The 27,037-nt window shown below is 44.9% G+C and overlaps 1 protein-coding gene across 5 annotated transcripts in view; it reads left to right on the top strand.

Moving 5' to 3' along the window:
* LOC143360551 (uncharacterized) overlaps positions 1-26,408 on the top strand; it is a 407,529-nt gene extending 381,121 nt beyond the window's left edge. Inside the window, exons 4-10 of one of the 5 annotated variants that reach the window (XR_013083300.1) lie at positions 3,161-3,309; positions 3,817-8,847; positions 9,169-9,333; positions 11,911-12,058; positions 16,622-16,868; positions 19,587-24,290; positions 24,662-26,408. Coding sequence is in view for 3 of the 5 variants with exons in the window: in XM_076799506.1 (XP_076655621.1) it covers positions 3,161-3,309; positions 3,817-8,847; positions 9,169-10,062 (6,074 nt within the window). In the remaining 2 variants the exon portion in view is untranslated. Of the gene's footprint in view, positions 1-3,160; positions 3,310-3,816; positions 8,848-9,168; positions 10,149-11,910; positions 12,059-16,621; positions 16,869-19,586 lie in introns of those variants that run through there. The other 4 variants (XR_013083299.1, XM_076799507.1, XM_076799509.1 and 1 more) reach the window with 4 other exon arrangements.
* The last annotated feature ends 629 nt before the right edge of the window (positions 26,409-27,037 follow it).

Here is a 27,037-nt window from a genome sequence, read left to right as displayed (position 1 = left end):
TCTAAATTCAGCTAAATCTAATCTAGGCAGACTTGTATCACAATTTTCGCACCGTGTTCTATCGAAACCGTGTCTCCTACGTGTCGGAAGCGTGTCGAAGGTTAAACTTCCGCTCGGGGGACCAAAAATTCTCGACTTTTCCGAACGTAACATTACTCAATTCGACGGAAAAACGATAGAACTTGACATTCCAGTGCGCGGAATCCAAGTTTCGGTATGCAGAGTTCAGTTATGCCGACCTAAGCAACGCCCAGGAAAAATCAAAGAACAGTGTCGTGCTTGTGCTCCACCTCGCTCAACAGTTAATCACGGCCCGTAATAAAACCTATTCAACCACCACCACCACCGACATTGCGACAATCCGAAAATTGACATTTACCATCCGCAGTCTCAATCATCCTTGACGGGGGCAGGTTGTCGGGGATTGGGGGTAGCATAGTCCGCGAGATGTCCGAAAGAGGAACCAATCGGCCGGGTCGTGTCTTCTTATCGTGTCGGCGCGATCAATAAGTCCCGGGAGGAGGAAAGAATCCGCTCACGATTCGCTACCAGCGACGTCAACGCGACGACGGCAAGTTTCGAGGGTGGTGGGGCATAGGGGAATAAAGACCGCGATGGTGGTGGCAGACGTATAGTTGATAAGGGTTAATTTCGCAGGAAGGAGCAGCAGCCAAGCTCTCTCTCTCTCTCTCTCCCTCTCTCTCTCTCTCTCTCTCTCTCTCTCTCTCTCTCTCTATCTCTCGCTTCTCTCTCTCTTGTGTGTCCGGCTGTGATTCTTGCGCCTGCCCCGAGTGATGTTCACCCCCGCCGACACTGTTTCAAGCCACCTCCGTTCAAGCTCGTCCTCAACGAACGTCCTCTTATGGTCGCGCACGCGCATTCCGGCCCGTTTCCTTTTAGTTCGCATCAACGGCTCGACCAGGTCGTAACGTTCGCTCTCCGCGGGTATCTCGTCCTCATCCTCTTCGAGGCTCGCTCGCGAAGAGAGTATCCCTCGACGGTCCCCGCCTCTGAAACGAGTCCCGAAGCGTTCACAGATCACTATAATTACGGTCATCGGCTCACCAGGACCCCGGTCCTCGTATCGACACCTGCTCTCTTCAGCTATCTTCGGTCTATCGTTTCAGGATATTGAACCATGGGAACCATTTTCGGTTAGCGCTCGATTTCGGTTATTCTGTGATTCTCGGTTCGGATTAGCGAGGCGCTACGATAGCCAGACTTTGTGAACAATTTTTGTTCAACTCCTTTGTTGTTTATGCGTGCGTACCTCACGGTTGACGCGGAAAATTTTTATTCACACAGATCTGCAACTTGCGATTTGATGATTATTACGGAATTATTGCTCGGCAGTCGTGACGTTGAACAATTTTTTAAATAATTTTCTCCCGTATCGGAAATACGTGTGTAGACTTCTTGAACAATTTTTTCAATCGTTCCGGAGTCTACGAGAAATCAAGGAATGCATTGTTAGAAATATAAAATATTAAAGGAATATGTTTATCCGACGATTAAACGATCGCCCCCCCCCCCCGCCGTTTAGAGCGATCAAACTCGAAGTACCCTAACCGCGAACCATATTCTACCGTTTTCTTCGTCATCGTCCGGTTTAACGAGGGTAACGTTTATGACCGGCGGGCGGCCATTGACTCCAGATTTTTGGGGTGGTAGAGGGGGGATGCGAATTTTACGCGTTCAACGGAACTTCCCCCACCCCCATTCCCGGAAGTCACAGAATGGTCGGGAAGATTTTACGCGAATCTTCCTGGACCCTCTGCCACCCCCTGGAAAATCGGGTTAAACTATTGTCATTGCAGACAAGTTGCCTTGCTCCTGGGTGGATTCGTTATTATCTCCTCCTTCCCCTTTTCTCTCTCTCTCTCCCTTTCTCTCTGTCTGATCCTTTCTCCCACCCTTCCCCGGTTCTCTTCATTTTCCATCTCCCACTTCCGAATTATCTTTCCCCATTGAAACTGTGGAGAATAATTATCCGCTGTAGGCTTACGGATAAAAGACAGCCCATTGAAAACCATCCCCCTTCGGTACCCTTTTACCATCTTGCTTTTTGTTATCCTCGTAAATCAAGGTAATCTCATAGTGCGAACGCCTGTTACGGTCGCTGCAGGGCCATTATTTTCAAGGTCTCGCCGCGGTTTTAACCCACCCTAGTATAAAATCGTTACCGTTCGTTGAATTGTAAAAACAACGCCGCAATAATACCCGAAAAATGATAAAACGTTTGGGAGCAATGAATTTCCAATCATTTTTTCCCTGTTCCTATTTTTTTTTTTAAATCAAACAATGCGCATTGAGCTGTTTTTATTCCCAACTATTTTTTACACACACATACACACACTAAACTGAGTTTCGATGCAATGGGTCCAAATTGATTGGCAAACACAGACGAAGTTACACAAAATAAAGCTCGATTTTTATGAGCAGACTGTGGGCCTTTGCGTAAAATAAAAATTTTCTGCAACAAAAAATAGGAGCCGAATAAAATACGGTTTTGCTTTAATAATTTCAATAAGTTGGAAATAATAGGAAAAATTGACGATCCTATATTCCTGTATAATATGGTTTTACCGTTTTTTAAGTTCACAGTTTATTTATGTTGTACAGGGTGTGGTCGAAAAATCATATTTATTCTTTCGTAAAGAAATTCGAATTTTATCGATTTATTTATAAATAATGACAATTTCTCTGTGAATTTTCGAAGCAAAACTTGTTTTTCAATGAAACCAAACTATTTAACTTTGACATTCGATGACCTGTCTGGTCTCACGATTCCAAGATGCAATTATGTACAGCGAAATACTCGCCCGGGAGTTAATTGCGTTAAGTCAGATAATTAGCGAATAACGGAGCATGAACGAACCCAGGAAATGGTCTCTAAATAGGGCTTAACCTTTGGGCGAAGCTTCGAATGAAACGCTCGTCCCTAAAGAATCCGAGAGCCGTTGAAATAATGAACAGAGGATCAAAATTACAATTAACAGAACGAGTTCTGCTCGAATTTTCTACGATATAATTTGTCTATATTTTCATTTTCACATAAAATGTACGAAACGGAAAAAATATCACTGTGCTCTCTTAGATTTCACTGGTCAAAATGATAATCGAATTGTTTCGTTAATGTTTATGTTGTTCAATGTTGCAGATGGCCTGAACAAAAAGAAGAAGAGAAAATTAGGCGGAATAGGAAGCATTTTTTCCGGGGTTTCCGTTTCGCAACTTATGGCACAACGGGAAAGGGCTATTGTTGCGGCATCTGGAGTTCAAGGTTCATCGGTGCCAAATGGATCGCAGGTAATGCAATGATACTGTACATTAAGTTTCAACGAAATCTTACTTCCCAGCGACTCAGAACGCTTTGCTTTAGCTGTGTTGTTAAATTGTTGACGTGTGAGGGATTCCACACATCTAGCAAGATTAAAAAATATATCATAACAAAATTCACAAAATGATATCATCCCCTAATCTCTTCTTTCCTAAAATTTTGATCTAAAACACGAATCTAAATTTTGTACAGTTTTTGTGATGCACAAATTAGCACACTTTTTTTATATTTAGCAATTATCGAATAAAATTTTCAGCGTATACAGTCGAACTATATTTTATAGTGCTAACACCTAAATTGCAGATTTGATACATTTATAGCATTTTTGGGACTTTGAAAAGTCGATTTGATGAACATTTTTATTTGCTTATTAAGTTTTCATAATAACCAAATTTGCTTATTGCAACAAAATGCACGCTGCGCCCACGCAATTTTGTTTATATATAAAGCTGACATCGTAAATATTTCCGTTGCAGGTATGGCCGATCGCAATTCCGAATTTGCAAGTCCAGCAGAGCAATCAGCAGATCTGCCACCAGACACTAAACTCGACCTCGCAAAACCAAGATGTGAACGGCTGTGCAACAAGAAATCCCCAGCAAAGGTTAGGTCAGCACAATATGTCGGGGATGCTAATGGGTAACCCGCTGATCATGAATCAGCCAGCTGCAAATTTCAACAACATGACTCAGCAACAGCAGCAGCTGCTACAACAACAGCATCAACAGCTCATATTACAACAACAACAGCAGCAGCAGCAGCAACAACAACAGCAACAACAACAACAACAACAACAACAACAACAACAACAACAGCAGCAGCAATTGATGCAACAGCAGCAGCAGCAGCAACAACCACAATTACTGCCGCATCATCAACAAATGCAACACATGCAGATCTTACAGCAGCAAGAGCAACCTCAGCATCAGAACACTATTGTGAATCAACTGACCCAACAACAGGCTCCCCACTATCTGAATCAATTAAACCAGCAATCGTTGCACGTGATGCAGCAGCAACAAGAGCACATAAATCAACAGCAGCAGCAGCAACAACAACAACAGCAACAGCAACAACAGTTGCACATGCAGCAGCAGCTACAGAAGCACAATATGCAGCAGCAACAGCAACAGCAACAGCACTTGCCACAGGAAGTCGACCAGCAATCAGGAAACTTCAATCCTCAGCACCAGTCTGAGAACTATGTGCATCACATGCAAACTGCACAAGTATCATCCCAGCCCGCGCTGCATCCTCAACTGCATCAGCTCCATCCGCATCAGATGCAGCAACAGGCGCAGCAGCATCAGCCTAATCAACACGTGATGCAAGTCCAGCCAGCGGATCCCTTCCAGATGCAGATACAGCAGCTACAGCAGCAGCAGCAGCAGCAGCAACAACAACAAGTACCTCAGGTGTGCGTCCAGCCCCAGTATCCTAATCAGCAGCTAAGCCACCACTCCATGGACGTCATGCAACAACAGAACCCGGGTTCGGTGATGAACACGATGAACACCGCCGAGATCCAAACCAGGCACAACCGTACGCCGTCCGTGACGGACGAAGACATGAACGCCAAGCAGATGCAGCAGCAACAACAACAGCAGCAGCAGCAGCAGCAACAACAACAACAACAACAACAACAACAACAACAGCAACAGTTGTTGTTACAGAATCATCCAATGCAACGGCATCATGTTGTTCAGAACGGGAACATGTCGACCAACTCGCACGAGAACGTCCAGCGGATGTACGCTCAGAGCCAGGTGCAGTACCCAGCGAAGAACTTCGACGCGTCGAAGGGGAACGCGGCCGACGTGAAGCATCAGCAACAGTACGCGCTGTCCAACGTGGCGGGAAGGAGCCCGAACACCAATCACGAAGCACAATCCGGTATGGGACCAAATGGGCAGCCCGGCAACATGCATTTCACCTCGAGGACGCCACCCTGGCAGCAGAACCGGCCAACGTCTGGCTCCCACCAGCCTCCTCTGGTCACGGTGCAGAACATCACCTGTAACGCCTTCGACCGCGTACCACCTCTGCATCATCACATTCCACAGGCGACCACCTGGACCGACGAGGTGGCGCGGAAGAAGGCGAAGCCTAGCAAGGTGGTGGTGAAGAAGCAACGCCAGCACAGCGTCACCGAAGTCAGGAGCAACAGCCTGGACCAATCCGCGCCGAGTCCGATCGACGAGTTCAACGACAAGTCGCACCAGAACAGTAATCAGATCGGCTCCACGGTGAACAGCAGTGGACCGTCGTTCTTGGAGGATCCTAGCGGCTACCTGGCCCAGCAGACGGCTCTGTTGAACAGCACGATATCGCGGCAGACAGGGGTCAGCAGTTCCCAAGTGGGTCTGGTGGTGAACAACTCGAAGACTAGCCATAACTCGCACCTGGCGAACAACGCCTATCTTCCACAACCAAAGCCTTCCTCCAGTGTCAGCCCGACGAGCACGTCGACCTTCAACTCGGTGAAGAATCACGCGACCTCGCCGGTCGTCGTGCACAGCAGCATGACGCCCACGTCGAGCAACGGTGGTCCCGATTCGGAGAGCAGTCCTTGCCAAGGTTGCGTGACCAGCGCCGACACACAGTCGTTCGTGCAGGACCAATACAAGCAGCAGATTCAACGACAGTACCTGATGCACTCGGATCAACGCGAGGACCCCGTCACGTCGTCCACGCTTGGGGAACAGTATCAGAACAACCAGGCCGACTCGAGGCCCATCCAAGGCGGCACCGTGAGCACTAGTCATGGATCCCCGATCGGTACGAACAGTCCAGCGAACTCGGACACACCAGCCTCGTCCACGCCAGGAATCTCGCAGCCTGCCACGCCGCAGAGTCTCATCTCGTCGCAGCCATCGACCCCGCACAGCTACTCGCAACCGCCCACACCTCATTCGCACGCCACGTCAGGCCAGGTGCCATCCCAACCGCTAACACCTCAGGCTCAGCAGCCGTCACAGTCTTCGATGAGCACTGGTGTTCAGGAGCAACGCTCCGAGACACCATGCTCCGCAGCGAACAGCTCCAGCGGGGTCACTGTTTGCAATTCCTCGATGCAGACGTCCTCGTCCATGACGGATAACATCGCGCCCCAGGTGGTCAAAAGGCAGACCATGAGGCAGACGTCGTTGGATGGCTACCAGCCGCATCCTCATACCGTGAACGCCGTTACCAGGGTACCCATGAGCCACTTTACAGGAACCTCTTCAGTGATCACTACCATGGCCAGTGGACACACCGTCAGTAGCAACACCATCACTTCTGTGCTTGCTGGGAGAGCCAACACTGCTACGGTTTCTATCAACACACCTTCCGGCATACCGAACCCCGCGATACCAGACATCCTCTCCAACAAAGCTCAACATCAAACGTCCCCTACTTTAACAAATGTCCCGGTGACTTCTGTGACCTCTCATACCTCTCTACCAAGCAGCCAGCCGTCGATAGCGATTAGTGTAACAAAGTCGCCGCTGGAGATGGTCCAAAGCGTCGTCAGCAGCATACAAGTACCTCAGGCCAGCACCAGTTCGCCGGTGCAGCCGCAGAATCAGCCGCATCAGCAGCATCAAACGCAGCAGCATCCTCAGTCCAACGTTCAAGTCCACAATGTTCTCACTTCGGGCGGAATGCTGAAGCATCCGGCAGGGTCCACGTTACCGCCTGGTCATATCCTCGTGTCCAGCGGTGGCCAGTTGATCATGGCTAGCACTGGCTCGGGTATCAATGGCGTGATGGCTCCACCTCCGCCGAAGATCATCTCGAATTCCAGCTCTATGCCACCGTTATCGGTTTCGCCGATGGTCACGAGCGTAACCGGAGCAGTCAGCCAGGTGATCCCAGCTGTCGGCGTGGCTCAGCAGGTGATAGGTCAGCCAACGGTCCTGGTGAACACCATTCAGACGCCTGTACTTATTCAGCCTGGTGTGATGACGATGGACAGCATAGGCCAGAACGTTCAGATCCCTCATCTGACGGTTGCAACCGGAAACGTGATACAGAACGCGCAGTCGATCATCGACGCGAATCAGGACGTCACCAGAAACGTGAACGCGAACCAGGGTATGGTGAATCGGCAGCCGGCTCTGCTCTCTCCTGAGTCGATGAGCAAGAAGAAGGCGTACAAGAAGCGAAAGGGCAACCCGCAGACTGTGGCGTCCATGTTGCACATCGCCTCGTCGCAGCAGAACGCAGGAATGCTGATGCAGTCGCAGTCGAACTTCGCGCAGCAGAACTTCCAGACCCAGAGCATAGGTGGTCCCATGCTTCAAGCGTTGACCATTGTCCCGGGGAAAGGAGGTGCGCCAGCACAATTGGTTATGAACGGACAGGCTGGCACCACGTCGGCGCAGTTCAACGCCCAGCAGATCATCACGAATCCTCAACCAGCTCAGCAGATCAATCTTCTCCAGCCGGTGAACTTGTTGAACGGCGCGGCTGGGATGGTGCAGAACTTCCCGACCATCCAGCAGTTCATTGTCCCTGGTATCGGCAGCATGGTCATGTCTGCCGACGGGACCGCGACCTTGCTTCAAGACACCGGGAACATTGGCATGCAGCTGCAGATACAGAACGTGAACGGTCAGAACGTGTTGACCCCGGTGCAAAGTCATAGCGGAATATTCAATCCCAGTCAGAGTATCTTGGCAGCTGGTCCTGCGGGGATGGTGATCCGAGCACCGCAGGCCACCGGTGGGAAAATCATCCAGCAGCACAGTCCAGGCGCACAATTCCTCTCGCCTAACAGCGGTCAGTTCCTGGTGAACGGCACCACCTCGTTCGGCAACCAGCTCAGTCCCATCGTGGCGAACGTCAGTCCCAATCAACAGGTGACCTTCAACACCTCGCAGGTCAGGCCATCGAACATGCAGGGCCAGCAGGAGTTCATACAAATGAACGGGCAGACCTTGATGGTACCCTGCGGAACCGCGCAGAACATTGCCGTCTCCTCAGCTTCGAATCAGCAGAATACAACGTTTGTGCAGCAGAACACCACCATCGTTCAACAGCAGACCACCATGGTGTCGAACAATCAGATACCGAACTTTCAGTCGGCGGCTCCCAACGGGACGGCCGTTGATCCTTCGTTGAACATCGATCACAATCAAAGTTATATCTTGAGCTCCGGCATGATCCAAGGGAAGGCGCCAACCTCGCCGAAGAGTAGCGTAAACTCGCCGTCTGCGGATCAGAATGTCGAGCAGCAACAGTACGTTCTTGCTACCAGTAGCACGACCGTCGTTGAGAAGGCTGCGCAACAGAGCGAGCAACATAGCCCGCTGATGGCGAGACATTCGGTGTCCACGCAGACGGCTGGCAACCAGGCGAACATGGCACAGTCTGCGATGATGAGGCAGGGCTCGCCTCCGGACACCACCACGCTCAGTCCTGGGAACAGTCAGAGATCCAACAGCCCTGCTGTCGACACCACCACGCACGGAGCCGCTTCGCCTGCACCGCCGATCACTGCTAGACATCATTCATCGTCCACGGTAATGCTTCAGATTTGAATATTCTTTGATCCTCTTCGATGTCCTCGTGACCACCGTGTCTTAGTGTGTCCCCAAAGCTAGCTAAGTGTCTTGCAGCTAGCTTCATCAGGGGGGTCGAGGACCCAATGAGAAAGGGTGTGCTCAACCCCCTGACGAAGCTAGTTTAGCTAAAACCTGAAAGCCTCAACAGTGTTGAGACATATGGAGTCCCATGACAGCCTCGAATCCTTTGCCTAGAGCAATTGATATTAAAATGACCACGCGTAGAATTAGAAAAGTAGAAGAGGACAATTGTTTGATGATTGATGTATTGGTTTCCAGCCGATGGTTCATTGCGTGTCGAGCAGCGAACCGGACTCGGGCGACGTTCCGGTGGCGTCCGAGGACTGGAGGATTCAGGGTATCACTACGAAGGAGATAACGCTTAGCCAACCGGGTCTCCACGGGAAGACGTACGTGGAGTCGACGGTGACTACTGGGATCCAGGTTGGTACCCATGTAGATCAGGTCAACCGTCATCTAACTCTAACAGACATGCACCAGCCAGCCGATACGACACACCCTGAAAACACATACGCTGACTCACAGGAGCATATGGACACATCATCACCAAATCATTCCATATATTCAGACACAATGGACCACTCCCCCTTGGAAGATCAGATGACCGTCGATAACAAAGACATGACGGATCTCTCTTACACAGAGATGGACGTCAGCGCGTTACCGGTTGTAGGTCACGGTCACTATCAGCCGATCCTCTATCATAGCCAGCACTACGTTCCAAACGCGAACGTTTATCGACAGCAAGCTTTAGTGCCAGACCACGCGCATTACACGATGCTACCTCAGAAATTAGACGACAAGCATAACGTCGAACAGAGCCAAATTGACTCGCAGATCATGCAGCATATCGTAGACCAAGACGTCAACGCGCACACTTCCGAAGAGAAGTCGTTGGACGAGCAAACCGTCGGCGTCTCTTATTGTCCCGAGAACGAGAACTATCAAAAATTTGTAAGCGTCGGCATCGCCACGCCACCCGGCCTCTATCCACACTTGTACAACTATAGGTCTGATCCTAATGGCATTGCTGTCGTTAATTACTCGCCCAACAAACAACAGGCCTATATAAACCCATACATTTACAATCCGTTCGTCTATGCGCAAGAGGTCGACGACGGTGATGACACCGACGCGTCGTCGGATGATTAGGATCATATTTTTACTTTATTTCCGTTACGGGTTGATCGATGCCGATCTTAATTTTGTACATTTTCAAATCGTGTGGCATTACTTGACATGGCATTAACATTACGCGTTTTTATCAATTTTTATATATATATACTTATATATATATATATACTTATTAAGTTTGTAATTAGTTTGTATTTAACGTTATCAAACTTTTCGCTTGCAGACTCTTTTTTTTTTTCTTGTGGGGCCAAGTTTACCCGAGGCTCGCGTTTTTCTTTTTAGCGTTATTATTTAATATGTACATTGCAATAATGTAACTTTGTACGCTCGTCCGTGTGTCGAAACGAGATGCCAACGAAGAAACGAGACGAAAAAAAAAATGAAAAAAAAATTGCAAAAAATAAGCACCCAACAGGCATAGGGAAAAAATCGTCGTGATTCTTTTATAAATGGCAAACAGAGAAAATAATAAATTTTTGCTGAACAATATCTTTCTGTTTGAAAGTCGTCTGGTATTACAATTATTCCTGAAACAATTGGCAAAAGATTACCTTGAGATGAGCATGCGTAATCAGAGTTTGGATTTCTCGTCTATCTTGGTACCACTTTTCTCGTTTGCATGCCGCGAAGAATGTCCAATTTTTTTTACAACGCGAACAGAATTTCTCGGGTCGGCCGTCGGTTGCGCGGGGGGCGCGCGAGTTTCACGGTATTCCCTCGATCGATGATCACATTTTTGTAAAAGATTAAAATTATTCGAGAACACCGACGTATCGTTCTCAGCTTGTTAATATTATCAGATTACGAATGAAACATGGCTCCTATCTCTTGCAATAGTTGGGGCAATTTTGATTGTTTAGTCTATTTATTGCATTAGTGAAATAAATAGACTGCAAATTTTTACAAAGAATAAAAATTGTCTCTACGTCTTGCAAGAGATACGAGCCATATATTTTACTTAATTTTAGTGTTCCCTGTAGCCTTAATACAAAATTCAGAAACTATGCGAAGATTTTATTTTAGTTTGTGGTAATTGAATCGTTAATATTATTAGATTAAGAATCAAGTATGGTTCCTATCTCTTGCAATAGGTAGACACAATTGTTATTCTTTAGTCTATTTATTGCATTAGTGAAATGAATAGACTGCAAACTTTTATACAGAATAAAAATTGTCTCTACCCATTGCAAGAGATAGGAGCCATATATTTTACTTACTTTTAGTGTTCCCTGTAGCCTCAATACAAAATTCAGAAACTATGCGAAGATTTTATTTTAGTTTGTGGTAATTGAATCGTTAATATTATTAGATTAAGAATCAAGTATGGTTCCTATCTCTTGCAATAGGTAGAGACAATTGTTATTCTTTAGTCTATTTATTGCATTAGTGAAATGAATAGACTGCAAACTTTTATACAGAATAAAAATTGTCTCTACCCATTGCAAGAGATAGGAGCCATATATTTTACTTACTTTTAGTGTTCCCTGTAGCCTCAATACAAAATTCAGAAACTATGCGAAGATTTTATTTTAGTTTGTGATAATTGAATCATTACTTTTATTTTTATTATATTATAAACTCCGGAAAAATCGAGCCGAAAAAAATTCTAGAGAATCGCATAAAGTCTGTGTTTTCTCGAGTTTCTCCAGTTTTCATTGATAGAGAAATTATGTTTGTTTGGGGACCGGTTTGCTCGCGCTCGCCCACGCACGGTCGACGTAGAATGATGAGGATCTCGCTGGAAGTATGATATTAGAGGGGTCTTTTGAGTCGACACAGATACGATTTCGGCGGTCGTTAGATTGAATTGATATAAGCATGCGATTGGTAGGCTTGTGCCTGAGTTGATCGAGTTGTATTTGACAGATCTATACGACAGAGACGTTGAAGCAGACGGAAGGTGTGGTGAGCACAGTGAGGTGCGAGGGCAGGGAACATGCCCTCGGCCGCGGAATCAAACGAAAACTGGACTCCATCCATTCCATGCATTCTACCCTGCATGAAGACCAAGATGGTCAGTATTGTATGGTATACTTAGACGTTTATCGTGCACTAGTCGCATAAGTAGCTCAGCTAAACGACATTTCTGCCGACCAAAATCAAAATCCAATTTAATCGCAGTCTAAAAAGCTTTTCAAATCATTTTTTGCAAGTAATATCCACTTGAAATTGTTGTCGACGTTATTTCGACGAAAAGCAATGGCGAGACAGATGGCTGTAGCAAATTTTAACCATTTTGTGGAAAGAATTATCTCGCATTGCTGTTCGTCACGTACGGAATTGTCGTCGTTAAGAGTGCTTCTGGCTCTAGCAGATCGTTAGAAATAGCAATACTTGAAGGGAAAAAGAAAACACCGTTGCCATTGACTAGATTTTTCCTATTGTTTTCCGTAAAATTGTCGAAGCATGTACATTGTGTGTCAGCTCGTTAATTTAAGTTCGCGTGCGTCGTCTGCATGGTTATTCTTTGTTTTCATTTGCTGCTGCATGTACATAAACTGGCACACGGTTGCGTATTACCGCTTGTTGCATGCTGATTGCTTTGGTAATGCTTTTTACATGAGCGCCGCGGAGTTACGTAAAACGCGACTGTTTCTGCGCGGTGTACCCTCGAGCTTCGAAACGCCTTCGTTCGAAACGAACGTGATCGAAAATTACTTTTGCAAAAAGGAATCGAGGGGAGAAACATTTTGTTCGCATCCTTTCTCCAAATGTGGAACAATTGTTTACGGTGCGGAAGAGCAAGCAGAGCATCGACGAGTCACCGGGGTATTTGTTCGTTCAGTCTTTTGGTAATAATTTTATACAGGGGACTGTTCAATTAATACTAAAATTTGTATATTTTATTATAGAGAAAAATGATCTAGTGAGAAAATGTGACATATTTCTTGTTTTATACTCAATCCATTAGATTTTACACAGTGATGCAGTAAAAATAAATAAATAAATCTCTTGCAAGTGGGTTTTTTTATGGCATTTTCACGTAACAAGACTTAGTATAGGGAAATGTTTAAAGAAAGATAACATTTTCATTGGACTAAAGTCAGCAACAAAGTAAAAAAATTCATTTCGATGCCTTTTCTCTGTAAAATTCCCCACAAAAATTTATGTTTGCATAAAACTCTTTATTCACGAAAATAAATGGAAAAATAAATAATTGTTTGCTATTAAATGCTTTTGTCACGCTGACTGAGAGTACCAAAATCATTTTCGACAGCATTACAAGCTACCACAATTTTTAAGTGATTTCATTATTCTCCATAAAGAACTGCCAAGAAAAAAAAACCGAAGCTATTCTGTTAGACAAAATTATTATCAAAGAATCGAATGTACAAATACTCGGTTAGATCCGTTGTAGCTCTCTCGAAACAACGTTCGAAGCTCTCCAAGCAAAATCCTTTTCCGCAACCGGAACGAAACTCTCAACCATCTCGCGTAATTGGTTTCCCATCAATCGTTTAAAAAAACAAAAAAAAAAAAAATCCGAAAGACCGATGTGTCGAAGAGCGATCACTTACAATATATCCCCGAGGTGTTCTCAGCAGGTAAGTGATGTCAGTAAGCATACTAAACGTTTTCCATTGGCTGAACCAAAAGAGGAGACTCGATGCTTGTTACGAAAGCAGGTGTTAACGACTGACTCGTAAACTGGCGAATTATTCCGAAGAGGATTTGTTGCGTTTTGTTTTTCCTACTAATTGGCTGTCAGGTTTGTTAATATCATTGTCCACGTGCAGTCGTCGCACACGAATCATCGAGAGAAAGAGTGTGCGTGTGTATGAGAGAGAGAGAGAGAGAGAGAGAGAGAGAGAGAGAGAAAGAGAGGGGGCTGGAGAGGGCTTCGCAAGTCATCGGATCATTTTCGGCGCGGGTGTGGCTCACCGGTTTATTCACTGATACTGCGGAACGGCTACCTGCAATGATTTTTGTACACGTTGTAAATCTGAACACTTTGAACAACTTTTTCAGAAAATTATATGTATCGTGTTTGGTATCATTTCAATCAGAAAAATTCCACAAATATCTTGGTGAAAGTCTCGTAGAAAAATAATTGATAATAAAAAAGTTTCAATTTTGAGTTAACACTAGATCTACGGGACACGTCAAAATGACGGATTCTAATATTTTTAGATTGCGAATATTGAGATTGTAAGAGTGCATCCATGAGTAATTATTTAACAAATTGATTTCTTCGGGTACATATTATTTAAAAAATGGCTACAAACTTTGATAGATACATTCATGTTATTTTTATAAAGTAACGTAAAATAGTCATTTTTAGTGCTCCGTAAACCTAGTGTTAAAGCCCGAGCTCTCACGCTTAGTAGTGTGAGAGTATTCTCCACGGAAGTGGGGATAGTTCTTGGACTTTTATCGGCTAGATACTCGGGACATATATCGAGAGAAGACCGTATCTCGGGAAACGAGGCCGCCGTTGATACGCGAAGGAAAAAGTTGTTGAAAATACCGGTTTCTACAACGTGTCCAAAAAATAATCGAATTCGGAGGGTAGCTGTCCCGTGCAGCATTTTCTTGTACATAATCACCCTCGCGTTTCGCCCTCGCATGTGTATAATCTTCGGGGGGGATCGTTGTTCCGGGTGCGCCGAACCCGTTGACCTAAGCCGCGTACGCGCGATAATTTGTCGCGTAAATCTGCGAGTTTATTGCCGTCCGTAATTTCGCGGTTCGAAACGAGTGTCCGGAAATTTACGTCTCGGTCGCCACGCGAATCCGTCGAATGCCACGGGAAAATTATGACGAGAGAGACCTCCGCCCGGTCGGTTTACGACCCCCGGTGTATTTATATCAATCGGTTAAACGAAGCGCGACGTATTTTTCGCGGAACATGCCGCGATCGGAATTATATGACGCGCGGAGCAACACGCCCGCGAACGCGCGCTGAGAAATCGGTCATGACGACGAGTCATTGCATGTGCTCGACTCACATCCGATATATATTTCATTTTGCCACTGATCTCGCCTACCACCATTTGAATGAAGCTACTAATCATTTATTTAACGAGCACACGCGCGAGCAAGAAGCACAGTTGGAAAAAACTACGGTTCGATGACAGCGGTCAGACGACCTTGGCGGAAACTGTTCGATCGAAACTATGGCGGCTCGAGTGTAGCACGCAAGGTGTCTTGTCATTGGCTGGTGAAACCGGGAAAAAATGTGTGAGAATGTAATGGATTGGATAATGCAATTTTTTAGAATTTTTTAAAAAATACTTTTCCGCACGAAAATCCAATTGTTTCATGAGCCTTGAGATTTATTTTTTTCGATTTTACCACCACGCACATAACACCCTAAACGAATACAGAAAAATTAGTATGACGCACTAGCAAATAAAAATTGTACAATATTTTTTAGCCTTGCAACTAAATATTGTCGATGCATTCATGCAATCTTGAATTTCTTTCTGGAAATGTTAATTTCCAAATTAGATTTGAAGATTTAAACATTTTAGTTTGCACTTCCTAAAGAGTTCCTAACGAGTTCCGTTTCGAGTTCCTTTTTGGACGTACATTTGTTTCCGACGTGGTTATGTTTGTCCCTAAAGATGGTTAATTTTGTTCGATCGAATACTTTCAGTCGGAGGAAGTAGTTAAACAAATGAACTGTTTCGAGGACCGTTCCATTCGCAAAGCACGCACCAACAGCATACAGCATTTCCGTCGTTACGCGTTGCACCTATTGGCCAAAGTTAACACACAATTTCATAACAGACGGAGGCTCGTGGGATCGTAAAACAATGCTTTTGTCTCTAATCGCTGCGGTACGAAACATTCGTCAAGACAATTGTGACATTCTCCTGATTAAAACGAGCCCGAACACGATACAAATCGCACCACATTTGCTCGTTTAATCCGCGATTTAGTGGAACCTCGATTATCCGAACCGTCGATGAATTCTTCATTATCCGAATGCTTGCGTGTGTCACATGAAAGCATCGTGACGTGTATGGATCGCCTTTGTGTTCTAATACAATCCATATATACGTCGTACACGTCACGATTCAATCTAACACTGCTTGAACAATTGTTCTATCGTAATGTTCCCCTCACTAGTTCGGATAATCGAGGTTCCACTAAATCGCGGATTAAACGAGCAAACACGGTCCGAATTGTATCGTGTCTGGTATCGTTTTGTTCGCAAAACTGTCACGAATATGCCGGCGAAAGTTTCATGGAAAAATAATGAACAACAACAAAGCTATGTTAGTTTAAACGATCAGGAAATAGCGTTTTTACACGATTTAAGCGACATTTCTCGTTTTCCCATACATGAAAATACTGTCTGGCAAGAGGTTAAGAACATTTAACCCGTAAAATTAAACAAACTACTGAAAAGAAACGAGGGAAAATTTTGAAACCACGATCTCACGAGCTCGTCGTGCTTGCCGGCCCGAGCTCCGGACCATTAAAAATCACGCTGACTCGCCACCATGTTTCGGGCCCTGAGTTCATTAAAAAAAAATCCCAGCGAATCGAGAGAAAGAGAGAGAGAGAGAGAGAGAGAGAGAAAGCGAGACGAAATCGAAAGAAAATCTCGTGTGTTTGGACCGTTTAGTAACCAAGGCGAAATCAGAGGAGAAGAGCCAGAGGAAACTGGAAGTGGGTGAGCTAGTGTGGGGCGCCGCAAGAGGAAGTCCGGCATGGCCGGGCAAGGTCGAGTCTTTAGGCCCCCCGGGGTCTATGACAGTCTGTGTCCGTTGGTACGGGGGCGGGGGCGGTCGGAGCCAGGTCGAGGTCAAGGCTCTCAAGTCCCTCTCCGAAGGCCTCGAGGCGCACCACCGTGCGCGAAAAAAGTTTAGGAAGTGAGTCGCACCACCCTCGTTTCGCGAATTAACCAGTCCACGTTGCTAACGAGTTCTCGATCACACTTACGGGTGATACGCACTCGGGGACCAACGATAGTAACAAAAACAACCCCAGCATACTACCGCAAACATCCCTCCAGGTGTGTCAGTTCCAACGTGACCTTGACAGACCTTGATCTTTCACTCTTTCGCTACTACCGGTGTCCACACTGCGATTTTTCAGATTTCCTTGCAATCTCAGCACTCAACCCTTGGTTTAACAATAGTCCTTATTTTTCTATGCAGAAACAGATTTTTATCTTTTTATCACCACCCTTTTCGGTTGTACAGATCATCTCTTATATTCAAAGAAACAGATTTATCGAATAATCAGTAATTAGGAATAATTAATTAATTTCCCTTCAATCTTCGTAGTCTCAATCAATTTCTATTATAAATTTTGATAGGTATTTTGCCAGCTTTGAGAAAGATTATTTCCTATTTGAGTTCCCTTAAAATTAAGTATGAGAATTTTTTTAAAAATTTGCAATCCCTTTAGGAATACAAAAGAATCTTTTTTTTTTATCTTCTTTAATCTCCGATTTTATAATTTTTAATTTCCACACTCGAAAGGCTTAGCGAAAGGGTGAAACTTGGGAACAGTTTTGAAAGCAAAGTTATTAAGCTTCATGGACGAAGGTTAAAATCAACTTTTTAGTTTCTGAAATTTGATTAACGTCAGCCAAAATATGATACAATTGTGTAATGCAATTCTGTTTATTATTTTACTATCGTTTGTCCGCGTCTGAGACCTTGTGATAGTTTTTAAAAAGTCTAAAATGAAAGAAGAAATTTTTGACAAATTTGATTCAGGAAAATGCATACGCCTTATTGCATTATGCGTTCGAAGGTCGATACTTTTGTATTTGTACGAGTATTGTACAGCATACGGGTAACAAACCAGCAGCCAATGATATCGAGTCTCTGTTACATTTAACAAACGTCTCGCGTAGCTGCGATTTTTGTATCCTGCGAGCATTAATTTCTTAATGTAGAACGCTTCTTTTTTTTGAAACTATTCTTTTAAAAGCCTTTTCTCGAAAGACGCTTTTACTCTAATTCTGTAATCGCAGTTGCGCGTATTAGGCGTGTTTTTTTTTAATCTACACTCTATATAGATATGCGCAATCTTTTATTCTGCTTAGTATTGCTGTTTAAATAGAGCTATTATTCTGTCTTTAGTAACATGTTCTTTGTAGTATAATATTCGTAGAACGTATTACAACGTGGAATTTCATTGACGTCGACAAAATGGCAATCCTTTGTTCGATGCAATCAATGTACACAAGTAAAAATTAAAAAAAAAGCATACAAATTATATTTATACTAAAGAATTATACTCTCATATAATTAATATCTTTTAATTGGAAGTATCTGACGGAACTAAATTTTTCCAAAAGCGATAAACTAGTCGGGTGTACTGATCGATATACTGGTGAATCAATTAATTATTTTTAATGAGAGTTTGGGAAAATATTTGTTCAAAATGAAGTCATTAGTTTTTTCAAGAATTATGATGAACTTAGTGGAAATCGATAGAAGTAACGAGCAATCGAGACTTTTATATCAGTTTTACAATACATCACTAGCACTGAGATCAATTTATTGGTATTGAAATTGCTGAAGATTATTCACAAAAGTGGCAACAGAAAAAAAAACAAATTCATATTGTTCATTGGAACTTTGTGTACATCAATCGATCAAGGAACGTTTCAAGAGACTCGACAATATTTCTATGTAATTTACATCGTAAAACTGCAGATTTTTATGCAAATATCAATTTTCCTGCAGTGCTGTATGCAACCTAGAAAAATCAATATTACGTGTACCTCGGGTATCAATCAGTCGAAAAAATTAAAAAATTAAATGAAAATCTTGTTAACCCTCATTTGTCTCTCACTTTGAAATCAATATTTAGTACTATTAGTTGTTCAAAGTCACTGAAAAAAATATATCAAATTGATACAGATGAGGGTTAAAATTCAGTACACATTTCTTTAACCCTTATGTCAATACTTAATCAACACTGTGTTGTCGATACTGTTGTTCTTGACAAGTAGCAAAATCGTTTCTATTATCTCAGAAGTTTGTAGTTGTGCAGGGTTGTTCGACGAAAATATGCGCCGAGTGAATTAACATTGAATAAACCTGTAAAGTTTGTGTAATTTAACCAGTGTATATTTAATCAGCCCCGCGGAACTACAAAATTCTGACGACCTTGAACAATTTATAATTATTCACAATTCTATAATTTCATGCGGCACAGTAAATATTAAAAACACAAAGTACAACGATACTAAACGCCGCAGAAAGTCACATTTCTCGACATAAGGGTTAGCCATAGCATACGTTGCATACACTCTGGCACCGAAAACGCATAAAATCCGCAACGGAACCCCGTGCCTCCAGAATCAATTTTGCGTTTCTGAATCTCCCAAAGAGAAAAAAGATCCAGCAATCTCCAGAGACCCAAAACCGATTCTGGTCGGTGGAACGACGTTCCTCGAGCCTAACTTCGCCAAGTAGTGTAGCGTATCGCATCCTAGACGTATCACGGCTTCGCTGTTACCCTCTTGAGCCTGTCCAAAAAAAAAAAAAAATCAAGTAGCCCTCGCCGGAGTTCACCCAGAGGACTAACGCCACGATTTTCTCGTGTCCCCCCGTTTCTTCTTCTAGAAGTCGTAAATTGAATATGCAGCTGGAAAACGCGATACAGGAGGCGATGGCTGAGCTGGACAAGGTGCCAGAGCCGGGCAAGGACAAGAAGACAGCGGGCGGCGGCAAGCCCTGCAGGGCGCAGGGCCCGAAGGAGCCCGGCGGTTCGAGGTCCGAGGGCAAGAAGTCGTCGAAGAAGTCCGTCGGTGCGTCGAACCCTGTCTCGTCCGAGCAGAAGCAGTGTCGATGACCTTCGAACAACCCGTCTGCTTAGGCCAACACTACATCTTCTAACCTGAAAACAGCCCGTGTAAAAACAACAGGTGTTTCGACGACGAACGGCTCTCCGGTGTTACTCGCGCGTTCGTTAGCATCCTGTGATCAAAGGTCGACTTCGTTCTACCTTCTTTTTCGCTACCCTAATCTACATGATACGATTGGCGATGGAACAATTTTTTACAAAACCTTCACCCTGTCACCTGTTGACGGTACGAAAACGACGTAGAACGAGAGCCGAACGAACCGTTCGCATACGTCTCTCTCTCTCGTCGAGAGACAACCAAAAGAGGAACTTCCAGTATTAGAGGTACAATGGAAAAAAAAAACGGTTCTTTCGATTCGTTGTTATAGAAGACGGTTTATCCTATCTGACGACGATTCCCTGTAAATACCGACGATTTCTTTCGCGTTTCTCCTGGCGTCGCGATTCATTTCTCCTGTGTATATAAGTCAACGAAAATTATGCTCCGAGTTTCTACAGACCAGAGGTCGCCAACACCTGGCACGTTGCGACCGATTTCCTAGAGCCACGCCCCCTTCTTCGCTGGCCACGCCTCCGGGTACGCCCCCCGCGTATCAAATGCGCGTGGCGTATCAGGGCGACGCCCATGTCAATAAATTTCCACATTACCGAGGAGGTACTGTCGACAATGTGTTTTTTTGTTGTCAGTGGTACCTCCTTTGTAGGCCTATTTTACTATGTCGAGAAGATAAATTTGGAAAATAGCTTTCAATTTCGTCGCCAATATTTTATTTAGATATGGAAAAACGTTTTCGCGTGGATTTCTGCAAAACGATTGGAAGGAGAAATCCTGTTCGAACTTTCGCGCTCCGAAAGTTATATTCCAAATTTATTTTCTATATTTCTTTTCCGAGATTATCATGCCACGTGGTGGAGTAGGCTTACAGGGAACACCACTGAGAAAAATAGAATGCATTGACAATAGTACCCCCCTCGGTAATGTGGAAACCTATTGATACAGGTGTCGCCCTAATGGGCGTGGCGCAGTTGATACGGGTACGCGCCTGAGGTGGCTCGAGAACTATGACGTAGCAGGGGGGCGTGGCCCGCGAGAGTCGGTCGAAATGGGCTCGCTGTTGCCGACCTCGGCTATAGACGGTACAGATCGGAAAATGTTTCGATCGAGGGCTGATGGAATTACGGGGACCTTGAAGAGTCTGTCCGGCTCGAGACGTTCCTTCGGTTCGTTGGATAATTCGTCGTTATTCACGGTAATTCGTCTCTGCTACGTAGGCGTGTACAGTTTTAGAGCGGAAAGCGATTTTTCCTATTGGTGTTCGAGCGTCTCGACTAACCGCAGAATTAACCTAATCGTATTTAAATGATCGCGGGAGGCGTGTACGATCCGGTTGTATATTCTTAATTTGTTAAGAATATTTTACAAAAAAAAAAAAAGAAAAAAAAGTTTACTCGACGCGTTTCTGAAACGATTATTGTTGGATTGTCGTTGCGTGCAGACACCGATGTGCACGAAAATATTTTTCTTTAGAGCGAGGACCGCGCGAGAATGAGAAAAAGATTTGTAAAAAAACAAAAAGAAACTTTGTTGTATCGAGCCTTCGTGCGCTATAGCGCGCTATAGTCGCCCGCGGGACCTTGAAGTTAATCTGTTCGACGCACGGCAAATTTGTACAGCATTGTTTTCGCGTTCCTTGAGAAAATTATAAATCGTCGGATATCTTGTAATCTTCGGAGACAATTGTTAAAGTTGGCTGATTGTTTCCCAGCGAGGGCTGGTTCTACGAAAAATTTCATTCGAGTTCGTTTAATTCGTTTAAAGAGCAGGTGGGCGGGGTCTCGGCTAGAAACGCGTTTTCGTTGGAGGGTGGGTGGGGGGGGGGGTAAGTTTTTTATTGTGAGGACGAAACTTTAACAATTTCTTCCGAGGGGGCAAACAACTTTTTCCTGCTCGCGAAGGACTAAGATCAACGACGAGTTGGGAAAGTTTCTTCTTGTGAAAAACGAAAAAAGGGGAACGGTTAAGTGTCTCGATTAACGAGTTTCTGTTGAGCGTAGTTTTTAGCGAAGGCGTACTTACATCGCGACTCTTTCGAGCAACAAGCGTCTCTCGAGTGTTACATTAACATTCACGGACATACGCGGCCGTGAGACGTCGAAAAAGCGTATCTCGAAGATGAAGAAGTAGATGAAGACGAAGATGATGACGATGAAGAAGAAGGAAGAAGAAGGTGCCCGGTGAACTATACTAATCCGGGCGTGTTCCATTTTGAAACACAGTTTTACGCGACCCTGAATTTCTTTTTTAAAATGTCGACGATGCACGAGAATTAGTATCCGCGACGGAACAGAGAAGTAACAAAAGAACAAAACACACACACACACACACACGTACACACGCATCCACACAAAAGACCGAGAACGAGCGCAGGTAGTTTTTAAAAACGATATTTTTGCGAATGAATCAACGTCACTGTACCTACAGAGAGATACTATTCTCAATCAATCATTTTTTAGATGGCTATACATAAATATACAAGGTGTAATTCTTTTACCGGGACGTCATCGTGTTGGATCGCGAGGATATCGAGTAGAAACTCGACACGCGTTGGGATCCTTTTTAAACACGGCCGGCGACCGGGTCGGCGTTTTTTGAAAACCCGCGTAAAACCAACTTTTGTAAACGTTATTCCGTAGACGATAAATGAATACGATGAGTACGACGATATTATAGCGTATTCGATGCGCCGCGGACACGCGAAACCGAATGGGGTTTTTTGTACATAAGACAGGCCAGATTGATTCAGAATTGGAAGTCTCTGCGAGGTGTCTTGTCCGGGCTTCGATCGACACACGCTGGGATCCACTTTCAACGAGATTTGGGGCTTTCGGGTAGCTTGAAGTAACGTTTCTTTAAAAAATCATCGGAAAACCGCGAGAGAAAAAAAAAGAATCACGTAGACCGGGGTACGGGCAACGTTTCGGTGGAAACGAACTCGAATACAGCAGAAGAAAGTTACTATAATGTCCAGAAAAACGATAGTTATCTGGATATTACTGTATCTACAGCGATCGTTCGATAAGCGTCCGAGTTCGGGGCTTCAGGCGTTCCCAGGCCCCGCCTCTTCGCTGAACGACTAACCGCGCGCGAGCTCTCCCCACCGCTGCGTCAGCTGTGGGGCGAGGAGCGCATGCGCGTAAGCGGGGAGGCAGTCCTAACCGCCTCCCGAGCCCCGAAGCTCACCGAGCGTCCGCTGGGCGGAGTGTAAAGAGCCCCAGTGGGCGTGGTTTAGTCACCAGCGCCCTTCACAGGGCAGTTCTCTGCCCGTATCCGGAATAGACCGTCGAAGGAGATTCGAGAGATGCTGCTCCGCCTTGTTTCAGGTGATCTCGCTACGATAAGGAGGAGTACCTCGTCCTTATTTTTTTATCGAAGGAAAAACAAATTCAAAACGACACAACACCATCGTCGCACAACTTTAGCCCCAAGACACGAGAAATGTTCCTTTGCATGCACCACGCATAAAACATGTACAAAACTTACAGAGTAAATCTTTAAAAGTTAGTAGTATAGTAAAGGACATCTTGCTCCGAGTATCTCGGTCCCGGGGAAAGCTTTCGATTCGTTGCTTTGTTATTCGTGAACATACTTCTTCTCTTTTTTTTTCCCCGTTTACATACTTGTAAATTCTGTATACTCTTGGACTCTACACCCCTGGGAAGCAATTGTATTTAAATAACGATAACGAATGAAGCTTTCAGTAGATCTGAACATACACTCTAGACAGACAATAAAGAACAAGTATCAAAAAAAGAAAAAAGAAGAGAGAAATCGAAGAGGATCGCGCGAATTCGTTCGTTGTGCAGCACATGTACGCTCTCCTGTACTCGTCAATTTGCGAACCGTTGATTATTCGTTGCTACGTGAAACCGCCGAGAACACGGGGGACGCTCTGGGGGTACGCTTTAAGGGATCTCTTACTGTAACTCGTAACGATTAAAATATCAAAAAAAAAAGGCACACAGTGGACCAACACGTCACTTTCAGTGGACCGTCATTTCACGAAATACTTTCGACACAATGAAATTTCTTCAATTTCTTTCTATTCGCTTCCGCGTTAGTTGCACATCGGTAACAGTTTAGAGCACGCTGTCGATGGTTTTCGAACGAGAACAAACTTGAACGGTGCGCGGTCGTCAACGTTGATCTACCATCCGTTGAACCAAATACGTAGTCGCATCGAGTTCAATCATTCAGATCAAACGTAAAATTCTAAATGCGAGGACCACTATTTACGGTAAATGCGCGAGCGCGTTGAACAGTTACCGTTTCACGCAGCTGTAGCAACGAGTAATCGCCCCATGGCCGCGATGGCTGTCGATCATCTGCACGACAGTGGTGCACAAGTGTCGCCAGATCAGGGGAGGGAGCACGGATCGAGGGGAAACAGCTACCCACTCTACCGGTACCGGATTACGCACAGAGGCGGAGCGCGAGTGGCCCGTGGGCGGAGCGTGAGGGTATAATGCGGTAGAAGGCGGAGTTAGAGGCGGGGTCACGAGTCCCGATCTGGCGACACTGACTATGCAACATGTAGTGGACTCAGTGTCGCCGGATGAGGGGAAAGAGTTACCCTCTCGCTCTGCCGGTGCCGTAGTACGCCCAGTGGCGGAGCGCGAGTGGCCCGTGGGCGGAGCGTGGGGGAATAATGCGGTAGAAGGCGGAGTTAGAGGCGGGGACACGAGTCCCGATCTGGCGACACTGACTATGCAACATGTAGTGGACTCAGTGTCGCCGGATGAGGGGAAACAGCTACCCTCTCTCCCGGTACCGGAGTACGCACAGAGGCGGGGCGCGAGTGGCCCGTGGGCGGAGCGTGGGGGAATAGCGCGGTAGAAGGCGGAGTTAGAGGCGGGGACACGAGTCCTGATCTGGCGACACTGGTGGCGTCACGGAGTCGGACTAGCTTTTCAGTGTTTTTGTTTTCTTTGTTCGCGAATCACGCGCCTCTCATGTACGACTTTCACATCAAAGCAAATCAAAAAGAAGCTCGAGAGAAAGAACACGGACGTGTCGACGGGTCTCTCCTCGTACTTATAGTGAAAAATTTCAAAAAAAAAAAAAAGAAGAATGAAGTCTCGCTTCCTTCCGCGACACGACGGGAAACACACACGGACACGTTCGGGAACGCGGCGTGTTCGTGTCGCAGATTCGTAGATTTCCGTTATTCAAATGAATGCGTGGCGAAAGACATATCACCATGTGCACGGCGATTTCCGAAACTGAGCCCTTCCGGTGGCAAAACACAGAGAGAGAGAGAGAGAGAGAGAGATAGAGAGAGAGAAGAAAATAAAGTAACCGAAAGAGAACGAAAGACGAACGACCGCCGAGGTTCGTGCGAAGGATAAAGCAGAAAAAGAAAATGGGCGAAACGGCTGGCATCGCTGTATACAAAATGGGACCGTTTAAAGATAAGACAATTCTAATTTTATCCGCTCGATATCCTTCGAATAATAAACTACTAGGCCCTTCCTCGCCTAGTTTCGCGTGAGATCTATATAGATCTATAGATCGATCGCCGGAGGGAAGCGTTTTTTTTTTGTCCTTTCTCCGCGGAAGGAGAAGCGAATTCGTGAAACAGTAAAGACTTACCTCAGTAAATGTAATGTACGCAAGAATCAAACGAGAGTACGTATATTATACTGTAGTGCTGACGTCCTTTGTATATTTTCCGTACTGTACATAACTATACATACGCCTTAACGATAATTATTGCTGTACGATAACCGTCGACGTGCGCGTTATTTAATATTTATGCGAATCTTGGGACGAGGGTCGCGAGGCGAGCTCGCGGGGAAAGCGACGCCCGTCGGAACTGTAACTGTAATTAATATACTAATCTTTCAATCACCGGAGAAACTTGCTATCAATTGTACAGGGTTCGCTCCTTAATTTTAATGTATATTTTTAATCATCGACGTGGCGTTCTCAAAGTGTATATTTATTTTTGTAGCACCTTTTTATTCGGGATCGTTTTCTTAGTGGCAAGTTGTGTTTTGATCGTTCACCTGTGGATTTTCCTTTGTGTAATGAAATTCTTTAGAAAATCGAGTTGACGGACGAATAAAGTAGAGTCGACACGTGCGTTCTATGGATTTTCTTTTTTCGTTTTCTTTCTTGATCGGAGAGAATTTGCGTTTCAGAAATCGCGTGGACGGAGGAACGAAGATGGCGTCGACCGGCGCGTCGCTTTCTCGCGCGGGATCGACGAATTGCGGAGAGAATTGCGTGCACGTTAAATGTCTGCTATCTCGGACCGTGAAGAGGCCTATGTTAGTCGACAGTTTGTTGCGCATCGTTCGTTCTTTTCCTTTCGCGAGTACGATGCGTTTAGGCGCGGCCGGGAAGAAGCATGGTCGACGACGCGTTCGGCCGAGGGGCGCGAATGATCGGGAGGGGCAAACAAATTTTTTTCGAGGACTAATTATTAAACAGGTCTAGTTATCGGGGTGTGACTGAGGGAAGCGCGAGTTTCTACGGCAGATATTTATTAACCTATTATTATTTATCGAAATCGGGGGGGGGGGGGGGGGAAGAAAAAATGAGAAAAGAAGCGTAGTTATATTTAACGGAGCGTTTCGTTCGCTTGTTATGTTTTGAGAGAGATATAAATTAAACAAATTGTGCGCGAGGCGACTTTTGCTCTTTGTCGCGAAACTGTACAGCGAGAATGCGAGAGTGTGACTGTGTGCGTATGCGTGTGTGCGAGAGAGAGTGTGTGTGAGAGAGAGAGAGAGAGAGAGAGAGAGAGAGAGAGAGAGAAGAATGATTGAAAAGCAAAAGGTAAAGGGAGAACGAGAACCAGATGGAAAGAAAAGATACAAAAAAAAAAACGAAAATGCAAATTCCGACGGACTAATAATGTAGTTTTATGAGGCACCAAAAATGAAAGAAAACTGATTAACTCCGTAAGAGAAACGATTCAACCGTGATCACGTGAACTATACCGAGTCAAACAAATTTAGGAAAACAGCGACCGAATGCACTTTTTGGTGTACAATATGGATATTAATGCAGATAAAATAGCTATATACATAATTAATTACATCAACTGTCAGTGGTATTACAATAAGAGATGATAATTTTATATTTACAAGATAGAGAATCGTTGAATCTAAATGAGTGTAATATACGTCTGTATTATGAAAAAAG

The sequence above is a fragment of the Halictus rubicundus genome, chromosome 13 (assembly GCF_050948215.1).
Source record: "Halictus rubicundus isolate RS-2024b chromosome 13, iyHalRubi1_principal, whole genome shotgun sequence".
NCBI classification, from domain to species: Eukaryota; Metazoa; Arthropoda; class Insecta; order Hymenoptera; family Halictidae; genus Halictus; species Halictus rubicundus.
Note: the sequence above shows the minus strand (reverse complement) of the source record. Positions and strands in the feature narration are given on the sequence as shown.